General features: G+C 31.3%; 2 protein-coding genes and 1 long non-coding RNA gene across 3 annotated transcripts; 1 reads left to right on the top strand and 2 right to left on the bottom strand.

The window, feature by feature from the left end:
- Positions 1–491: 491 nt before the first annotated feature.
- On the bottom strand, positions 492–1,508 carry LOC135121285 (uncharacterized). The gene is made up of 5 exons (XM_064045604.1): positions 1,349–1,508; positions 1,170–1,298; positions 929–1,072; positions 648–737; positions 492–598 (listed from the first exon to the last, which is right to left on the bottom strand). The coding sequence occupies exons 1-5, from the start codon at positions 1,413–1,415 to the stop codon at positions 492–494; spliced, it is 537 nt and encodes a 178-aa protein (XP_063901674.1). The 5' UTR covers positions 1,416–1,508.
- Positions 1,509–1,605: 97 nt separating this feature from the next.
- On the bottom strand, positions 1,606–2,300 carry LOC135121273 (uncharacterized). Its single transcript, XR_010278914.1, has 3 exons — positions 2,227–2,300; positions 2,023–2,067; positions 1,606–1,952 (listed from the first exon to the last, which is right to left on the bottom strand). It is a non-coding gene; the product is annotated as an uncharacterized LOC135121273 (long non-coding RNA).
- A 9,388-nt stretch (positions 2,301–11,688) lies between these two features.
- Positions 11,689–13,574, top strand: LOC135121299 (p21-activated protein kinase-interacting protein 1-like). The gene is made up of 11 exons (XM_064045617.1): positions 11,689–11,746; positions 11,796–11,911; positions 12,121–12,285; positions 12,337–12,440; positions 12,497–12,559; positions 12,618–12,670; positions 12,792–12,854; positions 12,906–13,003; positions 13,055–13,139; positions 13,208–13,325; positions 13,388–13,574. Exons 4-11 carry the CDS (start codon positions 12,416–12,418, stop codon positions 13,525–13,527), a joined length of 645 nt encoding a protein of 214 aa, XP_063901687.1. The 5' UTR covers positions 11,689–11,746; positions 11,796–11,911; positions 12,121–12,285; positions 12,337–12,415; the 3' UTR covers positions 13,528–13,574.
- Positions 13,575–19,449: the final 5,875 nt, after the last annotated feature.

The raw sequence follows: 19,449 nt of genomic DNA on the forward strand, positions 1-19,449 counted from the left end.
CCCCCAACAAAAAAAAAGGAAATTAAAAAACGCCACTTAGTATTACGCCTTTAATTGGGCGCCAAAATCACCCAGATATAAATAGCGGTTGTAGCACCTGTCTGGCTTTCTTCCAACCTGCAAGTAAAAGAATTTAATTCCGTAAAGTTTTTTGTGACTGTAATGCCACTAATTTTGCTATAAAAGTTGACATATTCTAGCATAAGCTTGTGTTCATTGTGTTCGCGATCATATTTTTGATTCAATCGCGCATACTCCTCTTTTAGTGTACTGTATTTTTCTATTATTATATTTGTTTTCTGTCTTATCTCGGAAAGTTTGAGCTTCTCCCGAAAAAAAATATAAAATAAATACTAGTATGGCAAATAATAATAATGCTTTAGGACTTCAAAACTGTTCTTTTCCCTTTTTTCGTTTTCTAGTAGGTTGTTAAGTCGATCTATTTCATTATGGGCCTCTATAAGATTATTTAAGTCTGACATAAAATTGATTTAATATGACAACGTTTGGAAGTTTGGAAAGTTAAAATAGATGCCTTCTTTAGTAGGCTTTTCTTGTAGTATAATTTTTAATTGCTCATTTTCGGTTTCCAGAGCAGCTTTAAATTGTGTGTAGCAAGTTATTTAATTCTGAAGCAACTTTAGTACCTTTTGCCTTTGCCACTTCTTGTAAAGACTTTATTGTTAGCTTTTCCTTACAAAGTTGCTCATTTAATTTAAAAATCTGTAATTCATGTCCTAAAAAAAGTGAAATTTATAAAAAAAAAGCCCGTAACCTTTGATAAAAAAACAAATCTAAACAAATTTTGTAGTCATATAGAGTAAACTAATTTTTTTCAGCTAAAAATGCGCTTACAATTAACAAAAAAAAGTGCAATTTTGATATAAAAAAAACAGGAAAATTTCCACCAGTCGAAAGAAATATTTACTTTTCTCTATTTCCGTAATTTTTTGTAGAAGCTCTTTGTATTTAAAAGTTTGTTCTTTAGTTGCGTGTCTCTCTTTTTCAAGTAACTGTTTAAGTTCATCAATTACTTCCCTGTGAGCTTCATTAGCTTTTGCGTCTTTGTCACCTTTAAGTTATGGCAAAAAAATATTGAGAAAAAAGGACAATTGAATAATCTTTAAATATCACAAGTTTATTTAAAAGTAAGAAATTTAAGGTTTCACCGGGAGAATGTTGCAAGCAAAACTCTTGGAGTTGCTTTCTTATATGTATAATTTCCGAAGCCTGCTCTGTTACAGTCGTAGTCAACTCGGAATTGGTCTGACGTAAAGTTTCAACAACCTTTTGATCAACTGCAATTAAATTAGAAGTCGAAGTTATTAAATTAAAACTCAAAATAAACTTTTTTCCAAATCGGAACACTCCTTTCTAAATTTTTCTGCTAAAAACTCAGCTTCTGTATTACGCATGATAAGTAGATTTCTATACTTAACCAAAATTGATTGGTAATCTTCTAAGCCTGAGTAATTTTCTCTTTCACTAAAAACACTTTTAGGGTAAAATCCAGATCGACTTTCATAAGGCTTATTTATAAACCCTTTAATGTTCAAGGAATTCATAATATTATTAACTGACCCAGATGTTTCGCCTTTTAAAGACTTTTCTGTCATATTTACATTTAAATCAGTTATCGGCGCAGCAATGGTTTTAGTTTCGGAGCTCAAGATTTCGTCAAATTTAGTACTATCTTTGCTTCTCAGAGGACGAGATTTGTAGTTATTAACAATTTCCGCTTTTTTATTTGTTTTTTTTCTTAAAATTTTTACTTTACCTGCTTTGTTAATAGTTCCTTTATTAAGTGAGTCAACTACATCTATAAAAAGTGTATCAGAAGGTTCATTGATTTCGCTACTCTCTTCGCCACTGGATAAATATTTTATACGTTTGGTGCCCCTTCTAGATCTTCTAACATAAATAGACGCTTCTCTTCCTTCCTTTGATAAAATCTAAGTAATTTAAAAGGTTAAGAAAAGAATATAACCTACTAAAAAGTGCTCTATTAAAACTATAAATTACTTTATTAGCATCTATTGTGGACGAGGCATCTGCCAACACCATTTTCTAAGGTGATAAAAAATAATAAGTACTCGAAGTTATATGGATTTACCAGGTGCAAATTATAGGATGCATAACAGAAGTAACTTTTAAATAATAAAAGTAAAAAAGGTATGAGACAAAAACTTAAATTCTTTAGCGTGTTACAAACCTATTAAAATGTACCTTTAAATAATCTTAAGCGAAATAGCTTGAAACCAGTTTAATTTTAGTAATGAAGCTTCCCTCGCAAAGCTGAATGTACCCTAAAACAAATATAAGCTATAATCAGAATTAAAGGGCTACCAGAAAGCTCACCCTCAAGGTATAATAAACATTATATGGAATACAAAATTATTTTTAATGGTCTAAACATAAATAAGAGAATTTAGAATTGTAAGAAAATAAACATGTTTATTACATAAAACAGATTAATTAAGTGTTGTATGGAACTTTTATATTGGGAATGTGACCTAATATTTTAATAAACTACCAAAAATTAGTATTATTACTAGACAGACAAACTTGGGCCGCAGATTTGTTCAAGAGAAGGCACATTAGCTTTAAACCTAAAAACATTTATAATTAAAGTTCAACTAAACGCATGAGTACTAAAAATTTTAATATGTAAAAACTTAGAATACTATTATAAATCTGTTTATTTAGTTACTGTAAAAAGGAGGGACCACTGCACCTTTTTTAAAGCCCTTGAGCAACATATAGTACTGTATACAAGTAGAAATTATTGACTATTTATAAGAAGCGCTTATTCAGTCGTAAAATTAAAGCTAATTTTAAGCAAGATGTTTAGTAAAAAATAGAAATTTTAGACACCTTATTTTTCAACGGGGTGAACTACTAAAGAATGTTAACAATTAGCTGTGCATTGTTTCTATAACTTGATTACTTTTCGCTTTTATTTTAAATTGCGAGGACATTAATTAATAAAAAGTACTTATTAGAAAGTTATAAATTTAACTTGTGCGTTTAGTTATTAGTGGAGTAATCTCTTTTAATTTTAAATATGATGTACTGTTTTACTAGAATATAAATTATAACTTAAGCTGTATTGAATAGTTTGCCTTTACAAAAGGTTTTACAGTCAATTCAATCTTGAAAGTCAATCTTTTATTTAAAAGTGTGCCTGATGTTGTGATTAAAGTAACAAAAACGGAACAAACTATAAGTCAACAAAGCTCATCGTTTTTATTATTAAACTCATTAATTTAAATATATATATTAGAAGTTTTAGTTAAAATTGTTACACTGAAAAGCAGATGTTAAACAGATATTTAGGGGTTATCATGTACTTAAGTAGATACCGATCGTTGCGAGTTTGATATATTTTGTCAAATTAAACCTTAGTTCATTTCCTTAGTTTTTTTTTGATATTCACGTCACTTTTTAGAAGCTGGTAACTAAACCTTAAAGCACACTGTATTTTCCTGAAACCGTCAGAACTAAGGTATACTAATTAATTTAAATTAATAAATTCATAGAAAATAATTAATGTTTAACAATTCGGACTATGTACGATTATAAGAACCCAAAAAGTCTTTCTCAGAATTATTTTCCCTTGGTACTATTATAAATGAGTTATCTCTTCGTTTCTATAAACCAGTATGATATTAGTTATTTAAGGTTAACTACAGGACCTTTATTTAGTGAATGTATAACTTATTTTTAGTTGAAATTTAATTGTGACTCCGGAATTAATAAATTAGATATTTCATAATGAACTCTATATATGGCGAGATTAATAACAACGAAATGATCGCCTCATTACCTTATAATATGTAAACTTAACACTTCGCGGTATACTTACACCGCTTTGGAAGTCTAGAGGTCGCTTTACATTCTAGACCGCCACCACAAAATTGGACGCCTCCATGGGTTGGATAGTAACTGACCCGACCCCTGTCCAGTTACGCCAAGCTAGACGCCTGAAATACTGTACTAAATTTTCCTTCAAGGTAACGAGGGGATTAGCTATGCAAACTTGGAAAAGCTGTTATTATATAATAAATTAGTTTTACATATCCGTTGTTTCTGCTTTTATTGCTAACCGTTCTCTTACCTTTTTATACGAAGAGTTGACTCATCTGCCGAAAGATAACTAGCATTGAGAAGTTAGAAAGTTTTTGTTTGCTAACATTTGTAAAACTGAGTTAACTGACTTTAAAAAGTTCATCTTAACTGTACCATTTGAAAAGTCACTTTACATAACTCATGATTTCCTTTGAATTTTATAAAATATTTATCATAAATTTTAATGGTTATCGCTCTTGCAGTTTCACCTTTTCATTCTTACCTCTTATCCACTCTCAGTATAAACTTTTCTTTACTTTAAATCTTTCAGCTGATTACCTGAAGATGATTAGTACCAACTATTAGAATTTTTAAGCTTTATTTAGCTGTAGAAAAGCACTCTACTATTGATATAATAGTATGATGGCAGTTTTATAGGCATGTCTCTAAAAACCTGCTAGCATAGTAAATATACTGTTTTTTTAAGATGTACGATATTTTATAGGTGAAGTGGTATAAATTGATGTACGCCAAGCACAGAAACTCGGTAGACTTTATGTAATGTATTAGTAGGTACTAAAAATTATAAGAGCAGGTTAAATGCACACAATTTAAGGTTCGTAGAAGAGAGCACAACGGTGAAAAAAAGAACCTACTACCCTAAGGTTTGTGAGTTAATTCCCTTCACCGCCGAGCTACAACGACAGCTCTCTGTCTCGAATATGATGTATTTACGTATAGTTAACAGACGCCTTATTCAATTAAGATGACTGAAAATTATAAAAATTGGAATCTTATAAGAAAAATGGGCAATGGTGCTACTTAATAAGCCCTGCACACCCTCAAAGTGTTCTTTGCTCTTGTCGGGATTTCAACTTGTTAACAAGTTTCACATGTGTTTTAGCTTTTCAAAATTAATAGACTTTAAAAAATTCCCTTATATTAATATTGTCATTTGCAAAGTTTATAATTTATTGCACTTTTTCTATTGACTGTATCTTAGTTTTGGCAGACCTCCTTTTGTAATACAAGACACCTGATACGAACTTGTGGTATAATGACACATGGTATTTGTAGCACTTAGTATGAGCAAGTAATTTGTCAGGGTCTTCTATAGTGTGAGCTCACTTCTCATGGTCCTACCGAATATCTTATAGCGCCTAATATTAAAGTTATGAAGATTTGCGAAACAAAAACTCCTGTGTTTTCATTATCAAAATGCATCTCACCGCACTCGAGAAGTGAAACTGTCGCGTACGTTGCTACTAGCGTTTTTAAAGGTTATTTGCGAGAATAAAATGTTTAAAGCTATATTAACTGGCTCTTTCAGTTATGCGATGCAAATTTGATTGTCCCTTCATTAACCAATTTTTTATAGTAGAACAACTGAATGTATATTCCTCGTGGTTCAAGCTTTGATACTTCTCTCTTTGACGATGTTACGCGTTTCTTATTACATAAGTAGGAGATTGGGGTTTTGTATTAAGTAGCACTTTTTACGTTACTCTATAAGTTTACAGTAGTTAAGTTTTTTTAAAGAACTAATAATTTTGAAAATGAAATTTAGTGTACGCCAATTTTGCTATACTTAATCAGAAATACGCTATCATTAGTAATTTATGTTTCTTGACTCTTTCTCCTGGTAACAAACTCCTTTCTTTCTAAAACTTACCAGATTTGCTAAATTTTTCTTAAAAAAATTATTAAACTTTTTAGTAACCTTTACCTTAGTTTTTAATAGTATAAATTTTTTTCCAAAGTAGAAAAGGATGCAGGAAGGCCCTCGGGCTACCTACAACCTCCTTTGCTTTAAATTTTTAAATGACTACTGCTACCAGAAACTAAAATTTTCGTTCCATTGCTAGGCTAAAGTAGTTAGTTAAAGGAATTTATGAGGGCTGCAGCTAGTTTTTACTTTTATTTTTACTAAAAAATATATGATTTTTTGGCCGGAACAATAACACAACCAGCTCATCCACATCAACCATGGTTGTTGTATGATCAACGATCGCCTCATATAAAACGCCTATTAAATAAAAAACACAATTACAGAAGTATACTTATAAATGAAAAACAGTATAACAGTACACGTGCAACGATTGTAAGTTATGCTGGTATAGCAAAATTTATCATTATATTACTTGTAAATAAAATTCTTTTTTATCGTTGTATCGCAAAAAATTACAGACTGATATTAACTCACAACAAAACTTAATTAATGGTCAAACTTGAGTAAGTTCAGTCTAGCTTTATTTAAAAGAGTTATTATTTTGCAATTCACTAATTGCAATTGTAATAAAAAAAAATTTACTAAATTTAACACTACCCTAACCTTAACCTTAACCAGCTAATTCCAGTCTAGTTTTATTTAAAAGAATTATTATTTTGCATGTTTTCTGGGTAAATGAATGGAAAAGAGAAAATTTCCACTACTTGATTAGTTCACTGATTAGAAAACTAATTAAGTTTTATAGAGTAAATATAGAAGACTTGGGATGAGGGCAATGAACTCTATTGATAAAGCGATCAGCGGAGCCGCTTCAATTTCTATTTGAGAATTTTGAAAATAATCGGATAGTTCAGAGCTAAAAAAAGGCATTTAATTAAATTAAATAAATCTCAGCTGAACATTTAAAGCACCCGGTCAACTTTAACAAAGATTTTTTGTGGCAAAGAAGAAAAGCAGCAGACAGCAAGACATTCATATGGAAACCAAATGCGTGGAAAAAGTCCCAAACCCTAAAAACTTCAAAGTTGTTAAATACGTGAAGATTATAAAAAATTTAAGTAGACCTTCTTCGATTGGACGACAGTTGGAAAAAAACAATCCCACCAAAGGAAACAGTAGGAAGAACGCAAAGCCTAAAAGTGAGTAAACATAAACATGGTATTTATAAATGAAAAGGATGGACCAGGAATTTGAAGTAAATGGCGGTGAAACTCAGGATCGATGTAGAGCAAGCTCAAGCCAAGCAGCTATAGAAGTTGTAACATTTTTTCGCAAATCAAGCAAATAAAAAAAAATTAATTTTTATTAATAAATTTCTCTCCTTTTGGGTTCCGAACTACGGCGAAATAAGTTATGTTTTTGGTAATATTGCTTAAATATCTATTAAATCTCAAAAGCCACAAAGATGATAATGAAAAATGAAGATGCAATAGATTCGAAATTTGGAAGAATAAAATAAAGTTTAACGAAAATAAAGGGAAATTATTTAGAATCATATAAACAAAAAAGTATAGAAGAACCTTCCAACCGATGGTACATCCGTAGTTATAAGGCGCCATATAGTTTGAAACTATTTTTGAAAACTCCAAAAAGGAGTAGAAACAATCCAGCTATAACAAAAAAAGGTGAATTGTAAATAAATTAAGACGCTACTATTTGACAGAAGATTCACAACCAATTAAAATTCGTTGACCTAGGCATATCTCCTCTTACAAAACTAAAGGCATTTCAGTTTTTTACTTAGTTGCCCACAATTAAGCAGACTCGAATATATATATAATAATAGAATGTAGATGCTTTGCTTAATATAAAGAAGGAGACCGCAAAAATAGTTGACCTCTGGCATGAGAAGTGCAAAAATGGTACAAGCCCAGCTCATCCCTTGTGTGTAACATTTTTTTTCGTTATCTGTTTCATTAAAATAAGTAAACAATCTTAAAAATGCTTAAAAAAAAATTTCACAAAAAGCATTTAGAATTCTCGTTAGCTTTTTCCAAAGTTCTTCGTTTTTTAACTCAATAACAAGCGGTTTCGTCCTTTTTATATCATTTTCTATTTTTTCTTTATAGAAAATTAGAAACATTATAACTTACAGCACAAAGAAGATATCTATTTGAGGTCACCTTACCATACACTGAGGCTTTGAACAGCAAAGATGAGTAATGCTCTCGAGAAAATAAGCCTACCTTTAATAAAATTTTCCAGATGCGAGCTCGAACTTCCCACTGTAACAAATCCTTTTAAACCTTTCTTAGAAGAAGCTAAGTGATGTTAACCTCAATCTCTTCAGGCAGCCCATAGTTATCCAAGATAATAACTTTAAATTTTTCAATTTTACTTTTACAACTTATTATGGTTGAGTCTATAATAGCCATTAAACAAAGATTTAAATGCTTATAATAAAAAAGATATTAAACCAAGGTTAATTTCAAAACTTTAATATTAAAAACTTACCAAGTAATTTAATAATTTTTTGTCGGTTATTATCTTTTGGGAACGGCATACGAAATTATTATTTACATTAAGTTGCAGTAATATATATTTATATATATAATTGGTTACTTATTACAGCAAATTTCAAAAACAGAATGTATCTTTTGGTTTTCTATATTTGGGAGATGCGCCTATTTTTTAATTTTGGAATTTTTTAGATATCGCTAATCACTTATCTTATTGATTGACAAAATTAAATTCTATCAATACTATGAAAGTATAATTGCCGTTTTCTTTTTCAAGTTAAAAATTTTTCTCCTTTACTTTTCAATGAGTATAGAAATTACACGTTGACCTAAAATTATAAAAGTTTAATATACACGACAAAAGGTTTCAATAAAAGCAAACAAATTAAAAAAAAGTTCTTAATAAACAAATTGTATACATAACTAAAAAAAATGAAAATCATTCAGAGGTATTGTAATGCAATCAAGACAACGGAATATAAATTAATGCAGATTTATCGCCAATGTTTATATATTCTGTTGACATGTTACACCATACTTTTTTAAATTAATGCTGATTATTAGTTGTTATATATGTTCGAGTACTAGGTGCAAGTAAGTAAAGTATAGAAATAGTCTTTTTCTAAATTTATTTGTTTATTCTACTAGTTAAGTTGTTTTGGCAGCGGCATAATACCTTTCATTTCGGCGCTTCTTACGCATTACTACCTTTGTAACATCTTTATACTATATTTCGAGGGTTTAATTACCCTTGACGCCTTCAAGTGTCGATGCCAATATAGTATATTATTTGGTTGTATTGAATCCGCATTTAAAATTATTCTTTTAATTGCAGGAAAATAAGTAAGAAGTTTTTCTCTCGGAAGAAAAAATTTTTCTATATTCTTTATAATAAGGAGCTATCTTTATGTATTCTTATTTCGGTTGCTCCCAATTGTGATTCTGCGATTTTAGCTCCTTTCCTTGTCAGCGAACTTCTTCTTAACTCTATTTCTACGATCTTAGTATTCTCGTATTAATTTCTTACTTTACAATCTAGCTCTACTTTCGTGGCTACCAGGAAGTTTCCTTTTACCTTTATATTTTTAGCTTTATGTAATTTTAGTTACACTTTTTGCGCTTATTATCTTTATAACCTTATAACCGTCTTGGTTGAACACAAGGTGTACAAGGTTGCCGATTAAAGGTTTAAATTTTTTTTCTACTTAAAAGCATTGTCTTAATATAATGGTAACCTTCTTCAACTTTACTAGGACAAAAGTTTGAACTTCGAGACAATAATTTTGTAATCATGCCTGCATTTCTCACTAACCAGTAAAAGGCGTTGGCAGTACTGCTAGTAGTGTGCTAATGTAAACCTAATCATGCGGAAAATGCAGATAAAAATTATTATAATTTTAAAAAGTTAAATTTCTGTAGAATTTTTGCTTTAACGATAATAGCTATCTACCTTAGGATTTACTGAAATTTAATAGCTCTAGGGATTTTTGGAATAGGTAAAAGCCTGAAATACGTATGTATAGAGTTTTTTAAGCGTTAATGACATTTTCGCAGTTCAACTGTCAATTTAGTTTTTTGCAGTGTCAGTGTTTACAAAAACATGACCTAAAACCCTGGAAATTCAAAAAATATCATTAAAAGCACATGAACTATTTAATATACTTAACACTGAACTAAGAAATACAACTATTGACTATATGGTTACCGACTATAAGCAATTGTTTTGACTGTAAAAAAAGAGTTTAATAAAATTCTTTAAGGAAACCCGACAAATTTTCTTTGTTCTTGAATATAGCAGAAACAACGGAAAATATTGACCTATTAACGCAATATAAGCAGAAGGTAAAACTGTCAAGGCTGTTCTACTATGCTAGTTGGAAGAGTTTGTAAAAACATTCGGAGCGATTATAGAAATCCAACTCGGATTTCCAAGAATCCATTCACAGACATAACAACTCATAAATCGTTGAGGGGGGAGGCTTCAATTTTACAAATTTCAAAGGTGTCGTCTACCCCGACGTTAACGTAGCCTTTAATATGAATGACACGAGGGCCTCTAATGTAAATCATGGATATTTAACAAGAAAATAACTACAAAATTATATTAAAAACTAATTCAATTAACAAATCATTGGTCTTGATACCGGTTTTGATTAGTTCTTTTGAATCCATTTGTTAGTATAATTACCACAAGGCTTTTACAATAGAAGTAGACAGGCTTTGTCTGCTTATTTATTATCATATCAATTTTCTGCATACTATTCATTTACATATTTTTTTTATATCCTTTTGTTCTATTTTTCTATAATTCTAATAGTATTAGGCACTCCGTCAGTCCCCTACAGCATAATTGGGTCGTGTGAGGATTGGCACTGCTCTGTACTTAGAGTGCCGCCTGAGAGCTAGTGTTCAGCAACGCTCCTTCGCTATAATTACCCTTGTATTCTGCGTTCCATGCCAGACACTGCCGCCTATACAGGTACTCATATCAACACAACATAATATATAATGTCCTAACTACATAATACAACAAAAAAAATTACAAAAGAAAATGTAGCACTAAGCGTTGAGATAACGATACAAGACAGTTACAAATATTGTTTCAATAAGTATTACATAAAGAAAAAGGAAACTGTAACAGTTTGTGTACCATACTTCAACTCCCTTGCAAGTTTTTTTTTAGTGAATAGTGTTATCTTACTCACATAATAACCAGTTTGCTTAAGTCTTAAAAAATTAAGGTAAACTGCTCGCAATCACTAATAAAAGTGTAGAATTTACTCTTAGTCCTTAAGTCTTCTTTTTAAGTTAACTACTATTGTTGGTAATACGAAAAAAATTTCGGTAACCCAAAACTTCTATTTAGTTAAATGTTGTTTTTAAGTGTAAAGCCAATTTTCTGAAGTAGGTGAAGCCTAGTGCATTATCCATTTTGGTGTTAATAATCAGGATTTTTAAAGTTTGCTTTACTAAAATTACTCTAAAAACTCTTAAAAAGCAGCCTCTAGTAACCTTTTCTGCATCGCCTATATTTATATCACAATCAAAGAGTAGAGAAATTGAACTCACAGTAATGTTTATAAATAATGTATAACATTTCCCCTGTAAATAGTAAACACGTGTTATTTAATACTAAAAAAGTTTTAAATATTTTTACAGGCTAAACTCTAAATCTCTATACATAATTTACTAAATATGTCATTCTCTAACCAAGTTAACTCCACTTTTTAAAATAAAGAAAACACTCTGAATTCAATAAAGTAGTTACAATTTAGATTAAAGCCGTGGATTGGTCAGTTTTCTGAGGTGCATGCCCGTGTTGATTATACCTTCATGTTTTAAACCTTAAAGGTCGTGTTTTTACTGTTCATGATATCCTCTATTAAGGTTAATGAAAACTTGCATAGCTAAAATAGTTGCTGGGTCTTACGAACGTTTGATTTTTGGTTTAGATTGTTGTGTCATTGACCTTGGGAATTCTAAGTGTTTGGTTAGTTTTTTAATTTACATGTCTATTTTTGTAAATGGTCTTTTTTTAGGATTTGTCTTTTGAGCTTTCTTTTGCGTACCCTGCACATCTTTCGTGTATAAAGGCTGTTTCTATTAGTCAGGATTCCTCTTTCTTGGCTTCAGGTGGCACTGACGAGAACATAAGGTTGTTATTGGTAACTTTTAGTTGTTTTAGAGGTATTAGTTTTCTATAACGTTCTGGTAGCCCCATTTAAAATAAATTTTTGCTAATATTAATAACTCCCATTAATAAGTATTTAGCCATTGGATTACATTTTATATTTTTATTTTATATAATACTTCAGTAACTTTTATTTATATGTTGAGCTTTATTTCTTTTAACAATTTTACTAGACTGTACAACTTGAAAGAAAAAAAAGAACTTGGAGAACTTTTTCGGCATGGAGGGAGCATTTCTACCCTATTTTTTTATAGAAATTCTCATCTGCTCAGCGGTTCTCATGATGGGATAATATCTTTGTGGAGAACTAATGATTGGGAGTGCCTTCATGATTTAAAGTTTTTTTATTATTATTTTTTTGTAGGAATTAGTTTTAATTTTATATTTAGAGGTCATAAGGGAAAAGTTAACCAGCTTGCTGTCCATCCGAGCGGAAGGCTTGCCTTATCTGTTAGTGATGATAAAACCATGCGAACCTGGAATTTATTGACGGGCAAGCGGCGTGTTTGTTGCCTTCAATATGTGTAAGGGTAGTATTGTGTATTATAGGCCGCTGCGCTTACATCACCAGAATGCCTTTTGAGATTGTTCATGTCCGCTGGAATCAAAGTGGTTGTGATCTGCTTTCTCGTTAGTCATATTTTTACTACTTAACGTAAAATTTTTAAAGGAGATTTGTACGCACTTGCTATGAAAAATATTCTCAATATTTATGCTTTGGAGGTTTTTTTGTGATTAACTATTTTAATCTACTTAAAGATTTTTCAAACTACTCTTACAGCTTTTGTTAGTGTGTTGAGAGTTTTCTCACCGCCTCCTTATAATATTAAGCGACTTTTTTTAGAATTCTAAACTCTTGCATAGCGTCCATTTCGATCAAAGCATCAATACTTTCGATTTTCTTTCCGTCCGTATTTATTATTAACACTATTTTCTTGTTATAATTAAAATATTTTAGGACACATTCATATGCGTAGGGACGCAGGGAAAAGACATTGAAGTAATTCATATTGAAAGTGGGCAAAAACATGCGATTATCAGGGGACACACCAGTCGGTTTTACTTACTTTTTATATTTAAATATAAGACTATAACCAATTTTTATAGCGTTAAAGCGCTGAAAGTTATAACGAGTCCACTATTAGAAGAGCATTTCTTTGTGATTTCTGCCTCGTCGGACGGTTTTATAAAGGCTAGTCTTATATATATTACTCTCCTTTACACACTTATAGAAATCTCTATTTAATTTTGATTATTTAGTTGTGGAACGTTGGAAAGCACATCAAAAGCGGATCTACAATTGAATCTTGCGTTGCAGAATTTGATAGTAAAAGCCGCTTGACCTGCTTGGACGCCGTCTCTACTGTGTGGCAAATAAGTTATTTTTTTATTTCTAGCTTTTACTGCCCGCTCTATATTTTAATCGCAAACGTTTTGTAGATGAATTAGAAACAGTATTGCCTTTGAAAAAAGAATTGCGCAAGCTCAGGAAAAAAAATAAACAAGGCAATAAAGTTTTAAAAAGGGTTTCCGCAAGAAGAAATCGTTTGGCTTTATTAAAAAAGGCTATGAAAGGTTAGGGTTAGGGTATATAAACTTGAGAAAAAAGCTTTCTTACTGCACCCTCTCCAATTTTATGAGAAATCGGGTGATTTTTCTTATTAATAAAGTTTTTACATATTATGGCTTTTGCAAAAATTGTATTTTTAAAAATACCTTGCAGATATATTGTGTGAAATTTTCGGTTACTTTCTTTGGTTTGAGTTCTAGTGTTTTTTATTTCGAAAATAGTACAAAAGGTCAATTTCGACCAATATAATAAACTAAGTTTAAAAAGTCGATATATTGTTTGAAGAGTGCGGCAATACACTTATTTTTTTTTAAAATTTTGTGTTTGGTTTGGCAGACCCTTTTTTTGACAATCTTAAAATCAGAGGTATACTAATTTAAAATCTTAAGAGGATTTATATTATGTTTTTAAGATTTTATTACTATGTATATTTGACGGTTACTTACCCACGTAAAATTAGTGTTTGATGAAATATTGAACGTTATTTATTAATAAATTAGGAGAAAGACACGAGGTGTCAATAAATAAATTAAAACGTACGCATTTCAATACAATCAAGCTAGCTACATATGGTAGTAACTTGGTCCGCGGCGCAAAGTAAAATAAAAAAAAAAATAGGTTTTTTCGAAAATTTCTAATAAAGATAATGGGCAAACTTACTTAACATTTTTGTGCTTCAGCTGTTGCTAGCTATTAGGCTTATTTCTCTATTAATATTCTTAAGTTAATGAATTAATAATTAGAACTTTCTCATTGCAAATAAGTTTATTGCTGGTAAATTTGTAAAGCGATTTTTTTCTTGCGCATTCTCTCTTAGAAGTAGCCTGTGCACCTCGTCTTCTTACTGTAAACTTGTTTTCTTGGTTAAATATTTATTTTTAACAAGACAAATGAATTACGTAAATTATTAGAACGGTATAGAGAGTTGTTTTCGTCCTTACTGTTTATAAAAAAAATGTTGCCAAACTACTCCTCCCAGGTTGAGCGCGATTAACCTGTTATAATGCTACATAGGCTCTGCATTTAACACCTACTCTGCGTCTACGTTAAGTCTCTATTACTAATATGTTGTGGTATACTTACCAAATTATATAAAAAAAAATTTATTTCTCTTCTCTGTTGTGCAATATATAACTGAGAGGGATGTACAATTTATTTTATAAGTTTTAAACCTCCAGTCGGGCCGCTGGGCTTTAGAGACCTTTGACTAACGGTCCAAGGCACAAGTCAAAGGCCGCGCCTAGTATGCCCACTAAGCATCTGAAAAAAGATCTTATAATTACTATTGTATGAAGGGCAATGAAAAACTTTAAAAAAACTAAACCTTTATTATAAAAAGCATACCAAATTTGTTTGTAATTATAATGACCGGTATATATATATTTAAATTATTAAACTAATATAACTAATGTAATGAATTACAGAATCAAAAAATCAAAAAATTTTAAGAGCTTAAAGATAATTTTAACAGACATTGAATTATAAGTTTAATGGGAAATAATCCACATTGAAACATGCGGAACGCTAAATCACACTACGAATTAAAAATACAAATCTTTTGCCATTTCATGCAAAAATATATGTCTTGGGGTCGTTTTTACAGAAAAAGAACCGTTGTTCTTCTTTTTTGGCATCGGGTTCTTCTCTTCGATATCATCCACATCCCACAGTGAACGAAGGTGAGACTTTCCTGGTTCGCAAAGCACTCCAGTGTATAAAAAATTGTGATTATTCTACGATTTTTTTTTTGACTGAAAACAGTTTAATCACTAAAAGTCGTAGTATTTTATTAAATAATTGAATATCTTACCATCCATTATTAAACCTTTCACAGAACAAAGTGCTAAATTAAGTAGGGGCACCGGGTCTTACAGCCTTTTTGGTTAATAACTTTTTACCTGTTCTACGTCGTGTCCCGCTAAATGTACCTCCGATACAGGAGGAGAGTTTAAAAAGGTAATGACTACCCGCCTCAAAGGGATAATTCTAAAAAAAATGGCAGTCACTTTTATGAGCTTCAGGTTTCACAGAATTTACGCCTCGACTGAGGGGTTGACAAATAAACAAGCATATCCCCTTAATTTTTTTGTCGCCTGTGCAGCCAAAAGACAGATTCATCTCATTAATGGTTTGGAAGTTTTTATTATTAGAATAAATGCATTCTTTAAGTTATCAGAAATTAACGCTAAAAAGGTTTGCACGATTAAAAAAATAAAAGTTTCAGAATCGAGACTAAACGCGCAGCTCAAAAACAAGTAAAAGTTGGAACCGTGAGCCTACAAATGGGGTGACAGTGCTCTGGCTTCCTAAAACATCACAATTTCCGTAATTAGTAAATTTTTTGTACATAATGGCTAACGCTCTTTAGAAGTCTTTTAATTAAGACAACAAGGATTATTTACCTTTCTATTGGCTTTTTACTTGTATTTTTACATGTAGTTTGCCGTTTAATATTAATTTGGCCACACAAAACAAATATCTTACCTCTTTTACAATACCAATTGCAGACAGCCTTACTTTAGATGGGCATAACTTTTAATATTTGTAGTTACAATTTATCTAATCGGATACAGTTAGTTCGATCTAATACATTCTATCTAATCTAAATATCGAAAACCTATATATGTATATATTTATACATTTATTTATAGCAACTCTTTAAAAGGGGGTGTCGACTTTTCTGCCTGCCTGTCCCTGGCTGTTGCCTTCCCTTGGCTACTTAAGTGTCTATAGGGCAGGAGGGTAGTGGTGAGTTTGTAAGAAAACGCTTACTATTTTGAATTAAAAAGTGTTAAAGTTTTTATATATATATAATAAAACAGACCAAAAGTTTTGTTGCTCACCGATCAAGAAAGACGGTTTCACAGTCAACCGAAAACTTCAGAAATACCCAAGTACGCCAACTCGGATGTAGCATAATCATTAACTTAACAAACACAAGTGTGACCTTTACACACAATTACCGATAAGATCTCTCCCTCGGAGCGCTATAAATTGCAGCATTTGATAAAAGCCATGCTGAGGATAACAAGAGAAAAACTTGAAACTGAAACGGAAAGGTGTTACTTAACGAAGCATATTGTTATTGGAGGTGACTGAAGCCGATTTAGCCGAAATGAAACTTGCTTAAGTGAGAGACTTTTAGACATTAAAAAAAAAAAGAAGGTATGTTTAAATTTCAAGACAAGTTTAATAACCTTAGTTGAAAGGGCAACTTCTTAAGAACTTTTCACTGGATTCAATGAAACTTGACTGATTTCTCACAAATTTATTAGGCAGCGATCATTGAAAAATTACTCTTTGGTTTAACTGACTAAAATTGAGTAATTAAGCTTTTTTATCTAAAAACCATCGCAGCGAAACCGAACAATTCTAGAGATGTAAGAAAAAGCTAACAACTTTGAGAGGAACACTTACCCATAATTTTATAAGAGAAGTATGGGTCATACTTATAAAGGCAATAGAACATGCTACCCATGCGAAAAGAGTGACAACGATAAAGAATTAATTTTAACAAAAAAACAAGAAATGTTGTGTTTATGGGTCAACGGACATTGAAGATGTAAGAATAAAAACTCAGCTCTTCCGTTCACACTTTTAGATACAATTTTGAGCGCCTTATAAAAAAAGAAGATTTTTCAACCATCTTATTTTATTAAGGGTCTACATAACACTGGAACTTTGGCAAAAAACACTATACTTGCCTTTGAAGCTAGTTGCCTATATTTAAGGCAAGGTATGAAAGGTAAAGAACCTAGCAGCTGATATCAATTTTTCCAACTAAAGAATAATTTCAAAATGAAAAGATATTAGCCCTATTTAAATCTTCAAGTAAGCTTGTAAGTGTGAGAAAGATCCGTTATATAGGAAAAACTGTTTTATTTAACAAGGATAAAGCTTTATTTATAAACAAGTGCAACGAAATGACCGAACGGTTTCTGAAGATATCAGTTAAAACGATTGCTGAGAAACGCAGTAACGGCGCACAAGGATTTTATCATACTTTTAAATATAAGAAAATAAAATTTTTTGCAAATATTGTATGTGGATGCTCAGCTGTAGAACATGCCCTAAATCCAACATTTTTAAGGGTTAAAGTCGGAAGAATAGCGAAATTACCTTATTTCCCTGCACTCATATGCGATGAGCATTATCTTTTAGCGCTTTGTCTGGGCGTTAATTCTATTCAATAAGAGGCCATTGCTTTCTAGGAGCACAGGTTCGATTCTCAGAGGCAGAAAAATTCATGATTTCTGGGAGCTGAGCGTCCTAAACAACTTACCCGTTAGTAGGGTACGTAATAGCGAATAACTAGAAGCGTTCCTTCAAAATTTGCTATTAATATCAAAACTTTTTCAGCAATTTAAATTTTTTCAAACTTCCCGTCTACCGATACTTTTTTAACTACAAGACACATAAAATTTATCCTTAAGACTTAAAAAAGTTACTGGCAATTCATACTTGTTAACTTATAAGAATACCCATGAAACTACTTCTTACATTCTACTTTATCTTTCTCACCAAAGAAGAACAACGTGGATACAGGAAGATTGGCGATAATGGTAATTACTAATCCGCTCCTTGGTAGCCTAGCAACTTGGTGGACCAAACTTTGTAACTCAACTCAGCTTTGACAGATTCACTATGTTCTTATAATTTACTTCAGGAATGAAAATCTAAATTTAATTTTTTTTCTTCTCTAATACTTCTTATCGTTATAAAACCTTATTGGAAAGTTTTTTAAAAAAATTCCCTCTGTTAAACAAAATAAGCAAGAAAAAGTTTAATGAAGTTAACTTTTCAATCGACAAAAGCTCATCTTATGGCTGCTATTTAAACATTCAGTAAGCGCTAGACGCTTAATAGGTACTTTAATAATTAATTAAACGCAAAAGAAGAGTTTATACGTTACCCCCTGACTAAGCAGAAACCACTGATAAAACTTGACATGTCAACGCAACCTCTTATTTTTTTAAACTAAAACGTCTACTGGCCTGAGCGTGTCACAAAGATTCGCCGAACAAGTTATTAAAGCGGATGGAACGTATCTATATACTGTTTTAAAAAGAGTATTAAAATAATTTGCTATTAAATGGCTTTTATGATGTTATTAATAAGTCGACTGTTAATGTAAAATTTTAAAGAGGACAGGGAATAACGCGTTGTAGTATAAATTTATTTTTTTTATCTAAACTTCAAGGTGAGTAATATTTGTAGTTTAGAAAAAATTTTATATGGAATTTGCTGTCTTGGTTCTGTGACAAAGGCGCTCTGTAGGCGTAAATGAGGAGGCGACTCCTCGAGAAAGTTCGTGAGAGGTGGGCAGACTTATGGCCGCGCTATGTACCCTCCCTGCGAAGCCTAATTGGTTATGTAGCCCTTCAGAGCGGGGGCAGAGCGGAATCTTTTTTAGCTGATGCGACTCCAGCCGAAAGCTTCGCTGCTTAGGTGCCTCCCCGGGGCGAACTTAGGGCCTACTTGGAGTTTTACTGGAATTAAAATGGTGTTGCTAACTTGGAGAAGTTAACTATACTGCGAATGGTCAAATAGGCTATAAGCAGCCGGATAAGGTTTCCACTTTCCGTGGTGCGAAATAAATATTGTTATATTAAGAAGTATCTCAAAAAACTTTTAAAACCTAAATAATTTATAACAGTATATAAAGAAATTCTTCTTCAAAAGATTTACAGCTCTTTATTTAACTAAGTTATTTTTAGACACATTTTCATATTTTTTATTAACTATTTAACTTTTTTTTTGGTTACCCAGCTAGAAACGATAACGACTCTTATTTAATTTTAAATTGCTACGAGGGTTAGTTATAGGGATTAAATAATTTTTAGTTTACTAAAATAATTTTATGTGGCCAATGTCATGAAAATAGGGGACATACGGGAAAGTGCGTGTAGGCATACCTTACAAAGTAACGCCG

The sequence above is a fragment of the Zophobas morio genome, unplaced genomic scaffold (genome assembly GCF_036711695.1).
Source record: "Zophobas morio isolate AGI-343-1 ecotype UQ-CSIRO unplaced genomic scaffold, CSIRO_AGI_Zmor_V1 ptg000546l, whole genome shotgun sequence".
Lineage (NCBI taxonomy): Eukaryota > Metazoa > Arthropoda > Insecta > Coleoptera > Tenebrionidae > Zophobas > Zophobas morio.

Coding starts and splice junctions, on each gene's coding strand:
- LOC135121299 (XM_064045617.1), top strand. CDS start 12,416: ATGCGAACCTGGAATTTATTGACGG. Junction 12,560..12,617: donor TGTCCGCTGGAATCAAAGTG/GTTGTGATCTGC, acceptor AAATTTTTAAAG/GAGATTTGTACGCACTTGCT. Junction 13,326..13,387: donor CTCTACTGTGTGGCAAATAA/GTTATTTTTTTA, acceptor AACGTTTTGTAG/ATGAATTAGAAACAGTATTG.
- LOC135121285 (XM_064045604.1), bottom strand. CDS start 1,415: ATGCGTAATACAGAAGCTGAGTTTTTAGCAGAAAAATTTAGAAAGGAG. Junction 1,073..1,169: donor TTGCTTGCAACATTCTCCCG/GTGAAACCTTAA, acceptor CATAACTTAAAG/GTGACAAAGACGCAAAAGCT. Junction 738..928: donor AATTACGGAAATAGAGAAAA/GTAAATATTTCT, acceptor CACTTTTTTTAG/GACATGAATTACAGATTTTT.